At 43.0% G+C, this 22,349-nt stretch overlaps 1 protein-coding gene across 6 annotated transcripts in view; it reads right to left on the bottom strand.

The window, feature by feature from the left end:
- Positions 1-22,349, bottom strand: part of EBF4 (EBF family member 4) — a 470,543-nt gene that overhangs the window by 333,142 nt on the left and 115,052 nt on the right. For all 6 annotated transcript variants that reach the window (XM_030190928.1, XM_030190932.1, XM_030190933.1 and 3 more), the window contains exons 3-5: positions 16,811-16,874; positions 10,070-10,125; positions 3,732-3,805 (exon numbers count right to left, since the gene is read on the bottom strand). In XM_030190928.1, coding sequence (XP_030046788.1) covers positions 3,732-3,805; positions 10,070-10,125; positions 16,811-16,874 — 194 coding nt within the window. The remainder of the gene's footprint in view (positions 1-3,731; positions 3,806-10,069; positions 10,126-16,810; positions 16,875-22,349) is intronic.

Below are 22,349 nucleotides of genomic sequence, written 5' to 3'. Positions count from 1 at the left end.
CCCCCCCCCCACCGCCAACCCGCCGCCTGCTACCTTTGCTGGCCGGGGACCCCAACCCCCGCCAGCCGAAGTCTTCTTGCTTCGTTTGGTTTCTTCTGACTGAGTCTGACGTCCTGCACATACAACGTGCAGGATGTCAGACTCACAGAAACAGAACGAAGCCCTGTAGATCGCAAGGCTTCATTCTGTTTCTGTGAGTTTGACATACTGCACGTTGTACATTGTACGTGCAGGACATCAGACTCAATCAGAAACCAAACGAAGGAAGGAGACTTCGGCTGGCGGGGGTTGGGGTCCCCCGCCAGCAAAAGTAGGCGACGGCGGGTGGGGGGGTCGGCAGCGCCAGGGGGGCTAAAATGTGCCCCCTCGCCTTGGCTCTGGACCCCCCCTACCGTTGAAGTCTGGCTACGCCCCGGGCCCTGTTTACTAAGCTGCGCTGTAGGCGCACTAACTTTTTAGTGCCTGCTAATGATAGAGACAACCATTACATTCCTATGGGTGTCTCTACCATTAGAGCGTGCTAATTTGTAGTGTGCGCTATAAAGTTAGCGCACCTGTAGCGCGGCTTAGTAAACAGGGCCCTAAATTTAGGCCATAAAGTGAGGTCAGGAAGGGAAACTACCCTACCGCTTTTAGAAGAGCTCTTATAATCAGCGTGTATACTCCAACAGCTGAAAATTAGGGGTGGGCAATGATTCAAAATTAAAAATCGCAATCAATTGTGCGATTAAAGCCTTTAATCACTCGTTTTTGTTTAATCATGCATGCATTTTGGACACGTGCTTTTCAGTTTTTATTTAATGTTGACCCAAATATCTTTTTGAATAAATGCTCAGTGTGGATGATTATCCTTCACAACATGCTATTCAGTTAGGGGTGGACAACAATTAAAAAATATAATCAAAATTAATTGTGGTATTAAAAATTTTTAATTACATGATTAGTCGCACCTAACCTAATTTCCACTGCATGGAAATTTTTTAAACCTGCTGAATATAATGAAAACTTGCATTCACACACTTCCTTCCCGCAGCACATTGCACCCTCTCCCCTCCGTACAGTTACATACCTTTCTCGATTCCTGCTGCATCCTTCCCCTGTGTATAAACCCAAGTGGCTCCCCTTCTGCTGTTAAACCAGTGGCGTAGCTACGTGGGGCCATGGGGGCCTGGACCCCCGTAGATTTGGTCCTGGACCCTCCTGCCGACGACCCTCTTGACCCCACCTCCCACCGCCAAGCCGCTGGTTGATCTGCAAGGCTTCGTTCTGTTTCTGTGAGTCTGACATCCTGCATGTACTCAGAAACAGAACTAAGCCTTGCGCTGGAAGAAGAGGACCTCAGCTGGCAGGGGTTGGGATCCTCCGCCAGCAAAGGTAGGCAACGGCGACGGCAGGAGAGTTGGCAGCAGGAGGGGGGTTGAGAGGGTCGTCGAAAGTGGGAGGGGTCAAAGTTGTTGTTGTTGGTTGTGGTGGTGGTGGCGGCAGGGGGGGTCAGCAATGGCGGGGGGGTCAGCAGCGCCAGTGGGGGGCTAAAATGTGCCCCCTCACCTCGGGCTCTGGACCCCCTCCTGCCGAAGTCTGGATACGCCCCTGGGTTAAACCCCTGACACATAGACACCCGTTTCTCTCCTCTCCTGCTGCTGCCCCCCACCCCCCAGTACACAAGCCCAGCATCCCCCCATTTATTTTAACCTTTATCTGGCTCTTCATAGGGTCTCCAGCAGTGATTCCCACATGCTACTTGCAACTGACGTCTATGCCTTCCCTCTGCTATGCTATACCAAAGTGAAATAGGATAGGCAGGGGAGAGAAATTAATGCTGGGCAACAGACAGGAGTTAAAAATTTGATCATGATTAAAAAATGTATTTGCAGTTAAAATCTTAAAACATTAAGTGCATTAATAGTGCACTAATTGCCCACCCCTACTGAAAATATTTAACTGATGGAACTGCTGAAGTCTTTTATTATTTACTGATATTGCAGTTCTCAGAGGTATTTATTATCAAGAGTTAAAAAGTGGTCCAAACCATGGTGCAAGTACAGACAATTTATCAACATTTTGCAAATACCTGTATTGTTACATTGACTAGGGAGCTCATTTTGAAAAGAGAAAAACGTCCAAAAAGTGGCATAAATCTGCATTTGGATGTTTTTCTCACAAAAACGTCCAAATTGGTATTTTCAAAACCAATTTTTAGACGTTTTTCTATGAAGTCCATCAGAAGTGCGTTCATATCACAAGGGGGCGTGTTGAAGGTGGGATCTGGGCATTCCTTACACTTGGACGTTTTTCAGTCATAATGGAACAAAACAAAACCGTCCAGGACTAAAACTAAGATGTTTTGAGCTAGACTTGTTTTTATAACGAATAAGTCACAAAAGAGTGCTCTAAATGACCAGATGACCACTGGAGGGAATCAGGGGTGACCCCCAATGCACCCCAGTGGTCACTGACCCTCTACCACCCCCCACAAATGTGAATACAAATATGATTTAGGAACCTCTATGACAGCTTCAGATGTTAGATCCAGGCCTATTAGAGCAGCATGTGTGTCCCTGGAGTAGTGTAGTGGGCAGTGCAGTGCACCATGGCGTGGGGGACTCTGGTCCCTCCCTCTACCTGTCACATTTGTGGTGGAAACTGTAAGCCCTCCAAAACTCACCAGAAACCCACTGTACCCACATATAGGTGCCCCCTTCACCCATCAGGGCTATTGTGTACAGCTGTGGGCCGTGGGTTTTGGATGGGTTTTAGGGGGCTCAGCAGACAAGATAAGGGAGCAATGGTGAGATGTGTACCTGGGAGTATTTTTTTTTTTTAGTTCACCAGGGTGCCCCATTTATCTTCTGGGATGTCTGGGAAACCAGTCTAATAAAAATAGTGGCCCCTCCTACATCCCAATGGCTTGATTTTCTACGTTTTTCACTTGGACGTTTTTGTTTTTAAAATGGACCAAAAAACAAAACGTCCAAAACACAAAACCTTGTTAGAAACAGTATTTTCTAAAACAAAAGATAGACATTTTTCTTTTTGTAAAATCAACTTCATTCTTATTCAGATTTTGGACGTTTTTTGCAAAACGTCGAAAGTCGGACTTAGACGTCATATTGGAAATGCCCCTCCATGTTAACTTGGAAAACTGAATACCTGATTTATAACTGATTAGCAAAATTGCAGCCCACATCTTCTTTCTTTCCCTTGTCCTATAACAGGTCTTCTTGTGTCATCCACCCTAAATAACTGAGGTATCAGAAGGATTGATCCGGTTCACTGCGCTGCTGTCATCCACCTCCCTTTTCACTAAAGTCTGAGAATGATATGACTTGGTAAACAGAAGCAAAATATTTTGCTCACATACATAAAAAAGTACCAAGCATTTGTAAAATGAAAAGAAAATATGTCATCATACGATGCCCCAGCCCCTGTCTCCCTCCCCTTTCAGACTCAAATTCATGAGTTTGTAAACTCCACCAATTCGCACCTTGAATCTGCAGCCTATTTTACAGGCCGGTCCCAGTCATGAAGCAAAGGAGACTGGAAGGTCTATGGAGAGGAGTGAAAGGAACTGCTGATAAGGGACTAACCTCTTACCAGGCCAGAGTGGGAAGTCTTACCACCCTGCATCTCTACAACAGGAATCATTGCCAATAGTCTCCCTTGCCTATGCAGGACCAGATGGCGACATTAGTGATATTTAGAGAAAGATATGTCATCTATAAGGGTCTCACCTGCACATGATCTCATGAGTGAGAAGCACACGGCACATCTCAGGGTTCTTATCCTGACCCTCGTAGATAATCGCCTGCCAAAAGTAACCAGGAAGTGAATGAGCATCAAACAAACATCATAGTGTAATACTCACACATGGAAATAAAACACACAAGAAAATTCTAGGGCAACTCATCTCCCAGGCTTCCCTGGCTGCCCCTTTCACAGCCTCTCTTCTCACAGTCCATCATCTTCCCTGCCTTGCCCTAGCAACTTCAGCACTCCTCCCTGGAGTCTTGAGGAAAAATATTTTCAGTAAACAAAAACTATGAAACGAATGTATTAACTTATATTAAATGAGGTGGAGTGGGGGAGCCATGAAATAGAATAGCATATCATACATTCTTATATTTTGCATGTACCTTCACAAGTTCAATGTGGATCACAGGCAAAGAGGCATGGACATACGTCCTGGAGCTACAATAGGCAAATAGGCAAAGTGTAATCTAATAATATTCAAACAGGCTTAATTATTCAGTATGTACTTTTGAAACAGGAAAGGTTTTAAGGCTTTTCTAAATAAGCTATAGCTAGCAATAGTTATAGATTCAAGAGCCAAATTCATTATTGTAAAAACTCTGGGATGCATGTGGTCCACTCCATAAGTGACACTTTATATGGAACTTCTGGATAAATCCAGAAGTAACTGACATCATCCCAGACCAAAAGTATTATTTATTTATTTATGACATTTATGTCCTAGATTAAACGGAGTAAAACTCAGGTTCAATGTGGCTTATATAACAATTAGAAAAGCATGAACATGTTCAAAATATATTAACAGAAAGCAAAATACATCATATAATGCTAAACCAGTAAAGCTTGAGTTAGGTACAGATGTAATTAAATACTTAGGGCCCTGTTTACTAAGGTGTGCTAGCATTTTTAGCGTGTGCTAAAAATTAGTGCGTGCTGACGACACCCATTGTAATATATCGATGTCTCTAGCTTTACTGTGTTCTAAAAATGATAGCGCACCTATAGCGCAGCTTAGTAAACAGGGACCTTAGGGACCCTTTTACTAAGCCACGGCAAAAAGTGACCTATGACAGCGTGAGTGCGTCTTACGGGCCGAGCTGGGCCAATTTTTACAGCGTTCTAGAAAAAGGGCCTTTATTTAAGAGACCAGAAAATGAATGTGCAGCAAAATAAAAATCAGTGCCCATCCATTTTTGGCCTGAGACCTTACCGCCACCCACTGACTTAGAAGTAAGATCTCACGCACTACCTGGGCGGTAGGCATGCAGTACGCACCCACTGCTATTTACTGCCAGGTAAGCGCCAGATGGTATTTCTATTGTGTGCTTTTGTGTGCATCAAATTCAGAATTACTGTCCGGGGCATGCGGTAGTCAGCTGGCACGTGCCAAATTGGCATTACCAGCTGACTACCGCTAACTTAAATCACTGAAGGGCCCCTCAGTGATTTAAGTTACATAATTGAAATATGGAGGAAAAAGGTAAAGGGCTAGTATTAACTGGGATAGACAGGAGTAGTGGGAGGTGGGATGAGGTAAAAATTAATGCCATGAGTTTAGTTGAGAATAGTGTTTATTTCCTTAAAGGCTAGACTGAAGAAGTGAGTTTTCAACAGTCTTCAGAATAACAAATAATCATCAGTGCATTTGATGGTTTTGGGGACATTTTACTTAGACTCTTGGTTATGAAATTTGGGCCCCCCTCCCCCATGTATTGTCAGTCCAATAAAAAGAAGAGGGCCGCAGACATGGAAGACTGTAACATACTACATACAAAAGCACCAAAGGAAGGTGTAGTGTAGTCAGCAAAGCTTTTTCAGAAGAAAAGCAGGAGGACAACTAAATAAAATATTAACATTTTATTCCTTGATCAACCCGACACAGCATCGTGTTTTTGGCTTAGTGCTTGCCTCAGAGGTCTAAAAACAACAAGGCCCCCTTTTACTAAGGAACGTTCACATTTTTAGCACACATTAAAATTGTGGGCGTGCTAAACGTTAGAGATGCCCATAGGATTACATTGGCATCTCTTAGCGCACCCACAATTTTAGCGTGCGTGAAAAACGTGAACACGCCTTAGTAAAAGAGGGCCTAAATGAACATACAGTTCAGAAGAACTTATGTGTAACATAAAAATAAAATACAGAGCGAGAGATATAAAGTATGAAATACCAAAGAGATGTACGATAATAGTCAAAGTATATTAAGCAAAGACAAAAATAAAAAGTATAAGAATATCCATAATTTTCATATAAAGTAATTGGTGAACATAACGTGATAAAATAACATATATATATATGCTAATTATAATCTATACAAATAAAACGGCATCATCATATTTTTTGGGGGGAAAGGGAAGGGTTCTTTTCTTAACCTTTATTTCTGTGCATTCATGTGAACTAAAGGTAACCACACTACTTTATACTGTAAAAAGATTTCCCAGCAAATATTTAGGCTGGTTCTACTAGTTTCACCGACAATCACTAGCAGGGTTTTGTTCTGATGATATGTGACAGAAGAGAAAATCGTGGAGTGCATTTTAACTAAGCACAGAAAGCGAGGAGTTGGGAAGATACAGAATGTGTGGATATGAGTGAGTAGTAGGTTGGGGATGGGGAGTGGATAGGGTTACCATATGGCTCCAGAAAAAGGAGGACGGATTGAGCCAGCCGGGTTTTACTTCCATTGCTTTCCAAAGCAATGGAAGTAAAACCCGGCTGGCTCAATTACTTCCACTGAAAGCAATGGAAGTAAAACCCGGCTGGCTCAATCCGTCCTCCTTTTTCTGGAGCGGTAACCCTAGGAGTGGAAGAGAAACAAGGAGAAACAGAGTGAGAAAAAAGACAAGACAGGAAGTGAAACCCTGCTCCCAGATACAACTGGTAACATGTAAATCAAATGCAAGAGATTCTATTGATCTGCCAGAAACAAGGACCTTTGGAATAAATTCCCATCCCCCACCCCTGAAAAGACAGGCTCTCCTCTGGCATGCTCCAGCCTCAGGCTGGGCAGGAAACAGATGGAGGACAATAAATGGGCAGAATGGAAGAGGTCACTAGCAAACTGGAGATAATTAGAGCCAACAGCAGCACCTTTATCAGGAAATATTAGCTCTGTCTTCAGCCACACACATTCTCTGCCTAATGCTACAATCTTGCCTCTCTCTGTAAGATGAAATGTTATTGTAAGACTCTGCATACCCCAGTCCCTCCAACAGCTTGTGCTCCAGTAATATGCTTGGACTTAAGTTCTATTAAGCTGAGGAGTCGTGTTGTGCCTATTTATTTTTGTAGCGCCGGTGTACCCAGTGGTAATCAGGCAGTGCCACACGCTGCCTGGTTACTATCAGGTTAATGCGGGACCCCTTACTGCCACCTCAATGGGTGTCGGTAAGGGCTCTCCCCGAAATGGACGCCCAGCAAGTGCTTTACTTGCCACCCGGCCATTTCCTGCATGAAAGCGAGACTTCCCTTTTACCAGCTGTGTACGTTTAGTAGTGCTATAGAAATGATAAGTAGTAGTAGTAGCAGCAGTAGCGGTAAAAGGCTTGGTAAAAGGGGCCTTAAGCAATTGCTTCCTTGACAAAAGGCAGCTGCAGTCAAACAAAGCACTAGGGGCCCTGTTTACTAGGACACGCTAGCATTTTTAGCACGCATCTAGAATTAGTGCACGCTAAAAGCTAGAGACACACATATATATTCCTTTGGTTGTCTTTAGCGTGCTCTAAAAATGCTAGCACACCCTTAGTGATGCTTAGTGAAGAAGGCCCTAGATCTTGACAGTCACACAACTCAAAGAATCATCAGCATGTAGATTTTTCGGTAGGGATGGTGGAAAATTTACCTGCTTCCTGAAATAGAGGTAGTTTTGAGTTATAAGTAGCCCCTCTAGGGAGTAAATTCCAGAGCTTGGGGGACACTTCTGAGAAGGTTTGCTGGTGGGTATCACATCGTACAATTTCCTTTGATGAGGGGACAGGTAGCAATGATCCTTCAGAGGATGTTAGAGGTCTCAAAAGTGTGTACAGGGTTAACTTAGGATGTTTTTACCTGGATCTGGTACAATCATGACTAAAGTGACAATAAGGTGTCCTAAATGACCAGCTGACCACTGGAGGGATTAAAGCATGACTCCCCCCCCTTAATCCCCCAGTGGTCACTGAGCCCCTTCCACCTCTGTGACAGCTTCCGATATTATGGCCATTCCTATTAGAGCAAAAAGTTGGTCCCTGGAGTAGCCTAGTACTCAGTGCGTGGACTGTAGAGAAAGAGACCCAAGGTCCATTTCTCACTCACTCTACCTAGCACGCTTGTCGTAGAAACTGTGAGCCTTCCAAAACCCACAAATACCAACTGTACATATAGAAAGGAGACACCTGCAGACTTGATGGCTTTTGTAGTGGTATACAGTTAGGTACAGTAGGTTTTTAGATGTTCCTGGAGGTCTCACAATACAAAATAGGGGTGTTAATGTGGGATTTGTACCTAGGTCACTTTATGTGAAGTCCGCTGCACTGACCACTAGGACATCATATCGAAAATGCCCCTTCACGTCTCATTATTCTTAAACACTGCCCAACAAGGCATGAAATTCTTTAGAGCAGATACCTTCTATTTTGAGAGCTTACTTCTTACTGATTAAACTACGTAGGCATTCAATGCCCCCTGTTTACTAAGTTGTGCTGTAGGCACGCAAACTTTTTAGAATGTGCTAAAAACTTAGCATGCCTACAGCATGGCTTAGTAAACAGGACCCTAGGTTTGCTTGATTCTCCTCAAGACTAGAGCTGGAATTTTGCTTTTAACTCTGGACAGTAGTTTTGATAGAGACTGCTCAAACGCTATTTTAAAAATAGATTGAAATTATTCAGAAGAGTAAAAATGTATATTTTTCCTGATTTGTCCAGAGAGTCCCAGAAGCAATGGAGTCAGATTCACCTGTTGTAGCCTTGAGTTCTTCAGTTAGGGGCCTTATTCTGTCTTTCCTGCAAATATATAATTGTATACCAATCCTCTAAATAAGTACCTATACTCTTATCTTCCTTCTTACAACTAAGGGGTCCTTTTACTAAGCTGCTGCACCCTTACACGGGTTTTTCCCATGTGCTAAGGCCAGTTTTACCACAGCCAGAAAAAGGCTGCCAGGTTCCCAAGAAACAGAGAGGGAATCGGTCCTCAAAATCCAGAGTGACAACGCGTAAAGAAAACTGGATGAGTCCAAAGTAGAGCTTATTTATAAATCTACTGACGCCCGACTCGGTTTCACCCTGTGATGGGCTGCCTCAGGGGCTGAAAATAACCTAGCGCTTACTACAGCTTAGTAAAAGGATCCCTAAGAGTACTATCAGGGCACTCAGGGCCCTGAGCTAGCAGCGAGGGCTGTTTTTGCTGCGCATTGAGGCCCTTTATACTACAGTGGGTTAAAAGTCTGAAAAAAACATGGCCATGTGGTAAGATTGCTATTACCATGTGGCCATGCAGGGGGCAACACTTACTGCCACCCACTGAGGTGGCGGTAAAGGCTCCTGTGCTAACCGAGCAATAATCGGGTAACCCCCTATGGAAATATTTTTTTGAATATTTCCGCTAGCACCGGAAATGCTGCGCACCAGGGGTAGAACTACTGCTGGCACCCGCGTTGGGCTGGCGGTAGCTCCAGGTTGGCACACAGTAAACCGATGGTGGGCTTACCGCCGCTTAGTAAAAGGGCCCCTTAACTAGGTTTAATGAATAGATTATTGTCTAAGGCCTTCTCCTTTTTTAGTATGAAGCTTCACTTTTATTTTCATTTTTTATTTAGCATAACAATTTTCTTGTGTCTCCACTATGGAATTGGATCCCTAATTTCAAGGACTGATAGAGTAATAATAGGGGATTCTTTCCCCCTATTTTTATTTTTTTCTCTTTTTCTATCCCTGTCAGCTTTTCTGTACTAGTATTATTGCTTGATCTGTTACTGAATAATTTGCATAAATAAAACAAAAATTTAAGAAAAAAACAAGGCAAGAAATGGAAAACCTCCTTCTTAATAATACAATGGAAGCACAGCTCTTAATAACTTCACCTTACAGCATCACTTCCTCTTTTAACACACCATTCTCTGATCTCCTTTAATCTTTCCATTCATCTTTCTTCCCACTTCCTCTCATATCTCATCCCACCTTTCTGTCTCCCACATTTCCATCTTTCTTCTTATCCTCCACCTCCCATCGCCCACTTTTCTCTTTTAATGTGTGGGACTCATAATTGTGCTTGTATCATCTAATCTATCCAAGGTGTACCTGAGTGTTGATTTTGAGGATATTTGCATGAAGTTTCTTACCTGTTTTGACATTGAATCTATCAGACGCACATACAAATCCTGCTCTGTTCTGATTCCTGTAAGAAAAGAAAATAGAGTATTTCTACCAGATGTTTCATTCCAATTAGTGCTGCTCTGTACTCTGGAGGTGAACCAGGCAACATATCAGTGAGAGAATGATAAAACTGGTTAAGGACAGGTATAAGTCAGGAAACCATGATGCAGAATTTCAGCCTTAACAACTTTATCAGTTCACCTGAATGTCAGTCTGCAGCAACTTATGGTATCCATGTACCATATAGCTCTGCCTTTTCACTTCATTCCTGACCAACAGAACTCCCTACTCATACCCATCTCTTCCAACTGTTATAACATACAGTATCCTATGTGTGGGTATTGTACAGCCCACCCCCCACCCCAACACAAAACTTTGCCAACATGCTTCCAAACTGACCGGTTGCTTCCCTTCTTTATCTTGTACTGGAACACTGAGCAGCCCGGACAGTGTATCTCAGTCCCTAACTAGAGCACTCCTGCTGTTCCAGCAAAATGATGCCTGCATCATTCCTGCCACTGCAGCTCAGTCTTGACAAAGATCAGCTCAGCAGTGGAGGAGTGAAAGATGAAAGTACCTTGACTATTTTTTTAAAGACAGGTAATAGTGACACATTTTGCAAAATGTCCCCAAAGGTTGGTTTTGCAGGTCACTAACCTGAATGCAAAACCCACAGTCCATGGAACAACGTTCTAACATGATAAAAGTTTGCCACCTGGAAGAAAGATAAATACAAGAAAAATGCCACTAACTATATTTTTTGAAGCCCATATAAATATAGCAATAAACAGGTTACACCACATGGTGAATAATATGTACTAAGATGCTAACAGTAGATACCCATCTGATAAGAAGGAAGGCATTAATCCCTGCCATGTCACCTGCTGAAAGTCATTTAAGACCCTTCAAGAACGTAAGACCTTTGAAGTCAGAATGATTGAATATTTTAACACCCAACAGAAAAGACTTAACAAGGATCTGGGGTTCCTAGCCCATTATAAACCATAAAGCTGTATGTCTCTGTTGATCACCCTCCCCTCACCTATCCACACCCATCCTGTTAGAATATCAATGATATGCTTTGATGTCCCCATGCATTACTTCCTACCCACCCCCATCCTCCCACCCTGTCAGACTGTCATAGTAATGCTTGAATGTTTTCACTTATATACACTGTCAGCTAGCACATTTGATTATTTCCGATCTGAGGAAGAAGGGCGACCTTCGAAAGCTAATCAAGAAATGTATTAAGTTATGTCCAATAAAAAAGGTATCATCTTATTTTCTTTTCCATGTTTTATTTTGTTTGATTTCTATTGATAACTTTAAGACCCTGAAAAGCTAAGGAAGAGTCAATAAATAGCTCCATCAAGGGCTGTTAAACAAGGGCACAATTCAGCCATAAGCAAATTTATTGTTAAGATTCAGGTCAGCAGACATATATATGGAATGGACCTGTTTGGTCTCACCTATAGCCACTGGCTAGCATAAGAATTGCACAAAGACAATGCCATCACTTGTGAAAAAATCAGTTTTTCATACCAATATAGATCTAGCCCTGGGTGCCTCAGTAATATGGAAAAGAAACCCAAGAGAAGATTGGTTGAAACCACAAAAAGAAAAATTTCAGCCCTGAGATGATTGGATTAATGAAATCTTCTGCTCAGTAAGGCTATGTGTGTGCCACCTGTGGACATTTTTAAGAGAAGCTTGGAAAATTCCATGAGTAGACATGGCATCCGTGGATGTGGTGAGATATTAAAGCATCAAGCAGGTGCCCAAAACAAAACCAAACTCAATGCATATTGGTCTTTTCCCCGTCTAAAAATGGTCTGATTTAATATAATTTAATAATTCAGATCATCAATCTGATCATATCCTATGCTTTGAAAGAATTTATATAGCAAAACTGATCAAATCAGCCAGTGCTGGATCAAGTCAGTAGTTTTCTAGTTTGCGGTCTGGGTCCTCATTTAAGTATTGAACTTTTATGCTCATGTACCCGGGATGGTAGAGGACAGAAAAAGGGAAGATAATAGTACTGACCTGGACATGGAATAAGATCTAGCAGGGGTTTGAGCTTGCAGACTCAAACAGCCAGGCAGCCTAAGGGGCCCTTTCACTAAGCTGCGTAGGTGCCTGCGAATGCCCAATGTGCACCAAATTGGAGTTACAGCCCGTTTACCGTGTGGCCCTCGCGGTAATTTCAATTTTGGCACGCGTTCACTACGCGCGTCTGAAAAATATTTTTTGTTTTCTGGCGCACGACAGCTACGCGTGTCAAGTGGCATTTGACGTGCGTAGACCATTATCGTCCGGTTACCACTTGAGGCCTTACTGCTAGATTAATAGCATGTGGTAAGGTCTCAGACCCAAAATGGACGCGATTTTCATTTTGCAGCACATCCATTTTTGGCACACACAAAAAAAGACATTTTTTGTTGGTGCGCTAAAAAATAATTCTGCGTGCACCCAAAACATGCATCTACACAACTGCAGGCCATTTTTCAGCGAACTTTAGTAAAAGACCCCTAAGTGAGCCAACTGGTTCTTCCTGCCATTCAATGTTACTCATGCTTCTAAAGTGGTCAGAAGGGGATCTTAAGCAATTATGACATTTCCCATGTTCTATATTGAATCCTCTTCAGTACAGCTTTAGTTGTTCTTTGGATACATTCAGTTACTTTGCTCCCTCCCTTTCCCCAGTTTTCCATATCTCAAGTGGCTTTCAACAGCCTACACAGCAGGTAAATTGGGAAGTTGGGGTCTTTTTAGAGTATATATTATTCATTTATCCACTTTGCAGTTTATCCTGTTTAAGTTCAATGTATACTCTGCTGACATCAACTTTAAAGCCAGGTAACAGATGTTTTATTCCCTTTCTTCCAGGGGGTCAAACTTTCACTCAGTGTCATGGATTATATATACACTCGCATACAGAGAGCAATTGCAAGAGGAATAAGCTAAAATGAGCACTTTAAAATTCTGCTACTGATATTTTATGCCCATGCTTACATGACTTCTCCCCCATATTCATTGTCGACCATCTCTGATTAGGAGAACATCATGCACAACCACCAGCATTATCCCTGTTTTTTCATCCTTCACACCTTAGACATGCACAGGGGGAGGGTGTGAAGGGCTGAGAAAAAAAGAGGAAATAGCCTAATAGTTAGAACAATGGACTGAGAACCAGAGAAGATAGTGTTCAATTGCCACTTCTGCCGCAGACACTCTTTGTGACCTTGGGCAAGTCACTTTGAGGTATATTTTCAAAGCACTTAGACTTACAAAGTTCCACAGTAACCTATGTACCATTGTAAGCCTAAGTGCTTTGAAAATATACCTCATTATCTCCTATTACCTCAGGTACCCACTTAGGGGGCAATTCTACAACTGGGCCCCTTGTTTTGGCATTAGTATTTATTTATTTATTTATTGCATTTGTACCCCACATTATCCCACCTTTTTGCAGGCTCAATGTGGCTTAGTATTCTATAAGAACAGCTATGTGAGTAAGTGTTCTACAGAACAGGCTCACTACCTGTTATAGAACGACCTCCTATGATACATGTGCACATCCTTACACACACTTAGGCAATTTAGTCTCTTTGCTGCCACTAATACACATAAGTGTACACTTACCCACAAAAGTGGCAGTATTCTGTATGTTTATGTTTGCAAGTGTCATGTAAATATGGCCGCCCAGTTATAGAACTGCCCTCACGATTGTAAGCCCCTTAGGGCAAGGACATATTCCACCAGATTCTGTAAAGGTCGTCGAATTTTCCACACTGAAATTTGGGCATGATCCTGAGATGCGCACGTTTCTCAATTGGAATAACAAGCCAATTAATGCCAATAATTAAATGTTATAAATTAATTATTAATCCAATAAATAGGGAAATACTTTAACAAGCAAGGATTAGTAATTCATAACAACAAGAAAATCCCGGCAGACTAACAACTTTATCTTGTCACTGCTAATAGAACATTCTCCACTGAACTTTAATATGTATAACTTTAAAGGCAGAGGCTCTGTTTTTGAAAAAGCTAAGTAGCTATATTATGCTTCCAGTTTTTCACTGCATATTGCTTTAAAAAAATGTTTAAAAAAAATGGATCAATGAGCAATGGGCAGTACTACATAAGAATGTCTTAATGCAGTACATTTTATCTGACGATCCTTCAAAGTTATACATATTAAAGTTCAGTGGAGAATGTTTTATTAGCAGTGACAAGATAAAGCTGTTAGTATGCCAGGACTTTCTTGTATAATCTATTATTGGCATTAATTAGGGTTACCATTTTGTGTCCTCTGAAAAAAAGGACACATGTCACGCCCCCTACCCTGCCCCCGCCACGCCTCATGTCCTGCCCCCGCCACGCCCCCTTCAGGTCCGGGTTCCGCCCCTATTCCCCCCCCCCGTCACATAGTCCCCTCCCCCCCATCACATACCCCCCCTCACTTACTGGTGGTCTAGTAGAGTCTTCTCTTCGGGGCAGGAAAGAGCCCCCTCTTTCCTGCCCGGAGCGCTGCCTGCCCTTGCCTGCTGCATCCTCCTCGGTATGGCTGGGGATTCAAAATGGCCACCGAGAGTTGAAGCGGCCTCGCGAGAGTTCAACTCTCGGCGGCCATTTTGAATCCCCAGCCAGACCGAGAAAGATGATAGACAGGGGAGGCAGTGCTCCGGGCAGGAAAGAGGGGGCTCTTTCCTGCCCCGAAGACGTCACTAGACCACCAGGGAACATGGTAAGGAAGGGGAGGAGACGGGAGACCAGGTCACCAGACCCACGGCGCCGATCACACGCCCACCGCACGCACGCGCCTGCTCGCACCCGCGCCCACGTTTGTCCAGAAATCCGGACAAACGTGGGCGCGGGCAAAATCCGCCGGACGCCCCGGACATGCCCTCAAAAAGAGGACATGTCCGGGGAAATCCGGACGTATGGTAACCCTAGCATTAATTGGCATCAATTGGGTGTTTTGAATGCATCCTGTTGCGCCACATTCTATAACACTGCACGAACTAAACTCATTACACGCAACCCAAAAGGAGATGTGGCTATGGGAGGGGCATGGGCTGGTCACCCAACTTGTTCACCAGGATTTACACTAGGTTTCAGTTGGCATAAATCCCCGTGACCACAGTTGGGTGTGGGAATCAGAGCTAAGTGCTATTCCAAGGATAGGCAACTCTGGTCCTCGAGTGCCAAATATAAAATCAGGTTTTCAGGATATCCACAATGAATATGTATGAGATTAATTTTTCATGCACTACCTCCATTTTATGCAAATTCATTGAGGAAATCCTGAAAACCTGATGAACCTGTGGTACTCAAGGACTGGAATTGCTTATCCCTGTGCTATTCTATAAAGAGCACTCATCTTGGAAAAAACTGCTGAAAACATAGGAGCCAACTTTTCAAAATGATTGGGGGTGCTGAAATGTTTGTTTTTTTTACAGGTGGTGCATTCCCCCCTCCCCCTCCCCCATCTCTTCCCCCCTTCCTCCATCTCCTCCCCCCATCTCTTCCAAGTTCCAGGTCCCCCTCCCTCTTCTCCGAGTTCCATGCCCCCCTCCCTCTCCTCCGAGTGCCAGGCCCCCCACCCTCTCCTCCGAGTGCCAGTCCCAACCCCAGCCCGACCTCTTCTCCCATAACAGTGCTCTGTCCACTCCTCACCTTCCTGCCGCCCAGAATTTAAAACTCATCTTTCTTACCTCGGCTCCCAGCAGCAGTGAAAGGCGAGCAGGCTCGGCGCTTCAGCCTTCCCTTCTCTCTCAGCTCTGCTCCAGCCCTCATTTCCTGTTTCTGCAAGGGCGGGACCAGAGCTGTGAGAGAAGGGAAGGTTGAAGCACCGAGCCTGCTCACCTTTCACTGTTGCCAGAACCCGAGGTAACAAAGATAAGTTTTAAACTTCTGGCGGGTTAAAATATTGGGGGTGCTCGAGCACCCACAGCACCCACGGAGTTGGCACCTATGGCTGAAAATACCACTGAGTGCTGATTTCCCCTGCCCCATTTAATTAATCTGGTCCATTTTACCTAAATACTTATCACCACTGTACAGTGCCATTTACAACCAGCAGTGCTATAAAACACAATATTATTATCATTATTACATCAAGTAAGTCTGTAACCACCTGTGGCTTAATTTCTTTCTCTATAGTTCTGCCACCAATGCCAGTGACTGGATGGTTCAAGGGAATTGTTACAGTATCATGGAGCTTTTCACTTCCAGGTCACCAGTTCAAATCCAGACCTAAAAGGGTGGCAGCCTAAGTGAAATGAGTCCAGTGCCAAGGGTGAGTGCAGAACCATTTATATTGAAACTTCCTGTCAGATGCATACAAATCTGTGAATTCTGCTGTACATCTTTTCACCGACTTTTCACCCTGGGATCAAGAGCCCTTGGTGACTTGCTCTTCCTCCTTGACTGTAGATGTGTGTTTTACATACCAAAAAAAAAAAAAAGAGCCACAGTACATCCACTGTATTCCCCTAAGGAAATATAGTATGCAACAGTCAGAGTGAGGGATTTTCCCTTCTCTGTTTTCACTTTGCATTATTACTGTTTTAGTTCTGCAGGGCTGCATCTAATCAACTGTTGATACAATTTAATGTTCTGAACAATTTAAGCACCAGGCTGATTTCTGCTGCTTAAGGCAAGCACAGGGCTGGCAAGCAAAGAACGGAGCTTCTTACCATTGCTGTATAGCAGCTGTATCCTGTAATGGATGCCATTGTTAGTTTTCTCACTGGTGTGCTCCTGGCAGAAAACAAAGAGACCAAAAGAACTTTTACTATTTTATTGTTGTAGGTATTAGGATTTATTAACAGTCTTTTGAAAGAAATTCACTCAAAAGAGTGTACAGCAAGTGAAACTGGTCATGGGCTATTTACAATTCCAGCGACAGCATGATCAAATAAAATGCTGAAGTATCATACGGTACAGAATTAGAACCCTGGAAATAGGAAAATTAAATTATAATAGCTGTAAGAGGGACATTGATAGCACAGATAATCAGGCAGCCACAGACGCAGGGAGAGTCGCAGGACAAATACACTGAATGCATAAAACCATGTACATACACAATCATAATGCCTACTTATACTAAAACAGATATAATAAAAAAATTGTCCACACAGGACACAGTCACACAGCACAAATAAACACAGATCATGAATACGCACACAGATAGATGTAAACACATACATATATAAACATCGCGGACAAAGATTTTTTCTGTGGCTAGCCTTGTCACAGATAGCGAGGGATGAATCTGAAGTTCATTTTTTTTTGTAAAATATAAAAGTGTTTCTATTTGTAGAAATATATGAGGGATAGAGGGATTTTAGGAGTATTCTGTTTGCAAGGAGTATGTCCGATGGATTGGGGTTTAGCTTCTTGTTTTCTTTTATAATAATGCATGTGTTTATGGGAGTCTGTAATTTATTTGTGTGTTCTAACTGTATTATTTTACATGTATTATTGCAATGCAGGCCAATGGTCTCTCAGATTGGTGAATTATATATTTTTGCTAAATAAATCTATATCTCTACTTATATACACACACACATACCCTGTAGAGATACAAGGTAACACACCCATGCATACCTGCACACAAATATATACATTCTCACCACACAGAATACATACTGATGCACATGAGCTACACAGTGAAATCACATAGAAAGATACAATCAGAGAGGCTAATGAGAGCTTGCTGCACTGAGCACAACATACACATAAATACAGGCAAATTAAGAAGCATAAAATTATAATGAGATTCAGAATCAAAATCCAGATGTATCCAGAAAGATACATTCCAAACAAGCATAACCAAGTCAATATTTAAACGATGTGGTTGGCTTTTTTTTTTTTTTGAAACACTAATCTGGGCTTTTAAATAAAATCTGCATCTTCAGGGCTACAATCTGGATACTAGGCAGTGAGGGATATCAGATAGTGGTGGTGTAAAGAATGCCATCCAGATAACTACCGGTAACTGACCTAACGTTAGTTATCAACTGGCGGCCTGAATATTGCCGCTAGCCAGAGGACTTTGAGGACCAAGGATGCACTGACCACGCATCACCCTGGCATCACATAGAGTTGAGGTGGTCTGCGAGGACATTCAGTGACACTATTCGGAAAGTACCGCTGAATATCCTTGCATATTCACAGTTATCCAGATATTTCTCTTTGTCTATCAGGCTCAATATTTTTAGGAGGTACCATAATGGAGCCAAATTTGATGCACAATCCACAGACTGTTAGAACTATCTCACCATTCTAGTCTGTGGAGGCCTTTTATTATACCATGGAAGGCACTAGCGCATGCCCACTGCGTGCCACAAAGCACTGCCACGGGACATGCTGAGGTGTCCTGTGGTAAGTACCATTCAGTGTGTGCTAATCCTGTGCTAAAAAATAGTTTTAATTTTTAACACGAGAGGCATATCACTGGGCAGAGAGTAGGTGTGCCCTGTTCTAATTGGGTAGCAGGGGCACATTGCCGCAAGCTGCCTAATTAAAATGGAGCTATAAGTACATAAGTATTGACACATTGGGACAGACCAAAGGTCCATCAAGCCCACTATCCTGTTTCCAACAGTGGGCAATCCAGGTCATAAATACCTGGCAAGATCCCAGAAAAGCTCAATACATTTTATGATGCTTATCCCAGAAATAAGCAGTGAATTTTCCCAAGTCAATTTAATAATGGTCTATAGACTTTTCCTTTAGGAAGCTGTCCAGATCTTTTTTAAACCATGCTAAGCTAACCGCTTTTACCACATTCTCTGGCAACGAATTCCAGAGTTTAATTACACGTTGAGTGAAGAAACATTTTCTCCGATTCGTATTAAATTTACTACTTTGTAGCTTCATCGCATGCCCCCTAGTCCTAGCATTTTTGGAAAGAGTAAAGAAATGATTCACATCTACCTGTTCCACTCCACTCATTATTTTATAGACCTCTATCATATCTCCCCTCAGCTGAAGAGCTCTAGATGTTTCAGTCTTTCCTCATAGGGAAGTCATCCCATCCCCTTTATCATTTTCATCGCCCTTCTCTGTACCTTTTCTAATTCGACTATTGGGCTCATTTTTGAAAGAGAACGTCCATCTTTCGACATAAATCGGAAATTGGACGTCCTTCTCTCAGGGACGTCCAAATCAGTATAATTGAAGCTGATTTAGGATGTCTTCATCTGCACTCCATCACAAGGACGGCCGAAGTTCAAGGGGGCGTGTCAGAGGTGTAGCGAAGGCAGGATTTGGGCATGCCTAACACTTGGACATTCTTGACCAATAATCGAAAAAAAACAAGGACGTCCCTGATGAGCACTTGGACGTTTTCACCTGGACCTGTTTTTCTTATGACTAAGGCACCAAAAGATGCCTGAAGTGACCAGATGACCACTGGAGAGAATCGGGGATGACCTCCAGTTACTCCCCCAGTGGTCACTAACCCCCTCCCACCCTCAAAAAACATCTTTAAAAATACTACTACTACTACTACTTAACATTTCTAGAGCGCTACTAGGGTTACGTAGCGCTGTACAATTTAACAAAGAGAGACAGTCCCTGCTCAAAGAGCTTACAATCTAATAGACAAGTGAACGGTCGGTCCGATCGGGGCAGTCAAATATTTTGTGCCAGCCTCTATGCCAGCCTCAGATGTCATACTCAGGTCCATGACAGCAGCATGCAGGTCCCTGGAACAGTTTAGTGGGTGTAGTACACTTCAGACAGGCGGACCCAGCCCCACCCCCCCTACCTGTTATGTTTGTGGAGGAAACAGCGAGCCCTCCAAAACCCACCACAAACCCACTGTACCCACATGTAAATGCCCCCTTCACCCGTAAGGGCTATGGCAGTGGTGTACAGTTGGGGGTAGTGGGTTTTGGGGGCTCAGCACACAAGGTAAGGGAGCTATGTTCCTGGGAGCAATTTATGAAGTCCACTGCAGTGCCCCCTAGGGTGCCCGGTTGGTGTCCTGACATGTCAGGGGGACCAGTGCACTACAAATGCTGGCTCCTCCCATGACCAAATGGCTTGCATTTGGTCGTTTTTGACACGGACGTCTTTGATTTTGAAAATTGCCGAAAATCAGAAACGTCCATGTCTAGGGACGTCCAAATCTAGGGATGGCGAAATTTAAGGATTTGGACGTCGCTGCCGGTATTTTCAAAACGAAAGATGGACGTCTATCTTGTTTTGAAAATACGGGTTTCCCCGCCCCTGGATTTGGACGTTGTGCAAGGAACTAAGGGCTTCTAAGGGCTTCTTTTACAAAGCTGCGCTAGTGATTCCTGTGTGGTAAATGAGAGGAAGTCCATAGGAATTAAGTGGGCTTCCTCTCATTTACCGCACAGTAATTGCTAGCATGGCTTTGTAAAAGAGGCCTTAAAAGTGGCTACAGCGCCGGTCACTTTTTCATTTGGCTTTAGTAAAAGGGCCCCTATGTTTTCCTTTTTCCCCATTTCTGCAGTTTTCATACCGTTCATCCATAACATACTGAATCATTGCAAAGACCATGGGCGGCTGCATGCAAACGGTGTTACTGTCTGCCCCTGTGTTTCCTAGACACTTCCTTTCTGATACTTAATATTGCCATTTTCTTTTTACAATTTTATATTTATCACAGCACATGTTGCGACCACATGCTCTGAGCAATTCCCTCTATTCTTAAATATCATATTAGAACTGTAACATATTCTGTTCCTATAGAGAAATATAATATATAAAATATTTTACTTCAACTCAAATAATATTTAATTGTAACATTTTAAAATTCTTGGAGTTACAATCGACCGACATCTAACACTTGAAAACCACACGAAAAACATAACCAAGAAGATGTTCCACTCAATGTGGAAATTAAAAAGAGTAAGACCATTCTTCCCAAGGACCGTTTTCCGCAACCCAGGGGCACAGCCAGACAACAGATTTTGGGTGGGCCTAGGCAAGAAGTGGGTGGGCACCAAGTGTTCTCCCCCCACCCAACCACCACCAAAAAAAATATCTCAGCTGGCGGGAAAACACTTTTTTCCATCTTAGCAGTCTGCAGCAGGCACACGCTGAAAACTGAGCATGCGCAGGTGCTGGTATCCTGGAGAATAGCGTTTTCATTACCATCAGGGGGAAGTCTTCTGCTGGCGGAGCTTGGGATCCCCACCTGCTACTACTAATACATGTGCTGCTGTTGGGTGGGCCTGAGCCCTAATTGGGTGGGCCTCGGCCCACCCAGGCCCACCTGTGGCTACGTCACTGCCACAACCTGGTACAATCAATGGTGCTCAGTAATCTAGACAACTGCAACGCAATCTATGCTGGCTGTAAAGAGCAAATAATCAAGAAACTTCAAACAGCCCAGAACACTGCAGCCAGACTCATATTCGGTAAAACAAAATATAAAAGTGCTAAACCCCTGCGAGAAAAGCTACATTGGCTCCCACTCAGAGAACGCATCACATTCAAAATATGCTCCCTAGTCCACAAAATCATTCACGGAGAAGCCCCAGCCTACATGTCAGACCTGATAGACCTACCACCCAGGAATGCTAAAAGATTATCCCGCACATTCCTTAATCTTCACTTCCCTAACTGTAAAGGTTTGAAATACAAACTAATGCATGCGTCTAACTTTTCATACTTGAGTACACAGCTATGGAACGCACTACCGCGCAACCTAAAAACGAATTACAAACTTACTAACTTCTGTAAACTACTGAAGACCTATCTCTTTAATAAGACTTACCAAAAAGATCAACAAATGTAAATACACACAACTCCTCCACATACATTCAGAATTGTCTTATAATATCTGCTTGTTATATAACTATCATGTTTTATCACTACAATGCTACCAAGATCTGCTGTAACACTAAATTACTATTTTCTAATCTATTCCACTATTCATGATATATTGCAAACCACATTGAGCCTGCAAAGAGGTGGGAAAATGTGGGATACAAATGCAATAAATAAATAAATATAACTTAGAAGCCATGCACTTGCTATGAAAAAAAGAAATACGCAAAAAACGTTAAACAGATACTGGGTTTCCCTTATCGTACTACAAATGAAAAGCAGCAATCACTACCAAAAAAAAAAAAAGACTTCAGAAAGTACTTCCATCTCCTAATGCCTGATTTACTGGCCCTCCGTATTCCCTTGTGAGCCAGTGTCCAGCTCCTCTGTGACCAGATTCAAGTCAGAAGTCTTTTTATTAGC

Source organism: Microcaecilia unicolor, chromosome 2 (genome assembly GCF_901765095.1).
Source record: "Microcaecilia unicolor chromosome 2, aMicUni1.1, whole genome shotgun sequence".
NCBI lineage: Eukaryota > Metazoa > Chordata > Amphibia > Gymnophiona > Siphonopidae > Microcaecilia > Microcaecilia unicolor.
Note: the sequence above shows the minus strand (reverse complement) of the source record. Positions and strands in the feature narration are given on the sequence as shown.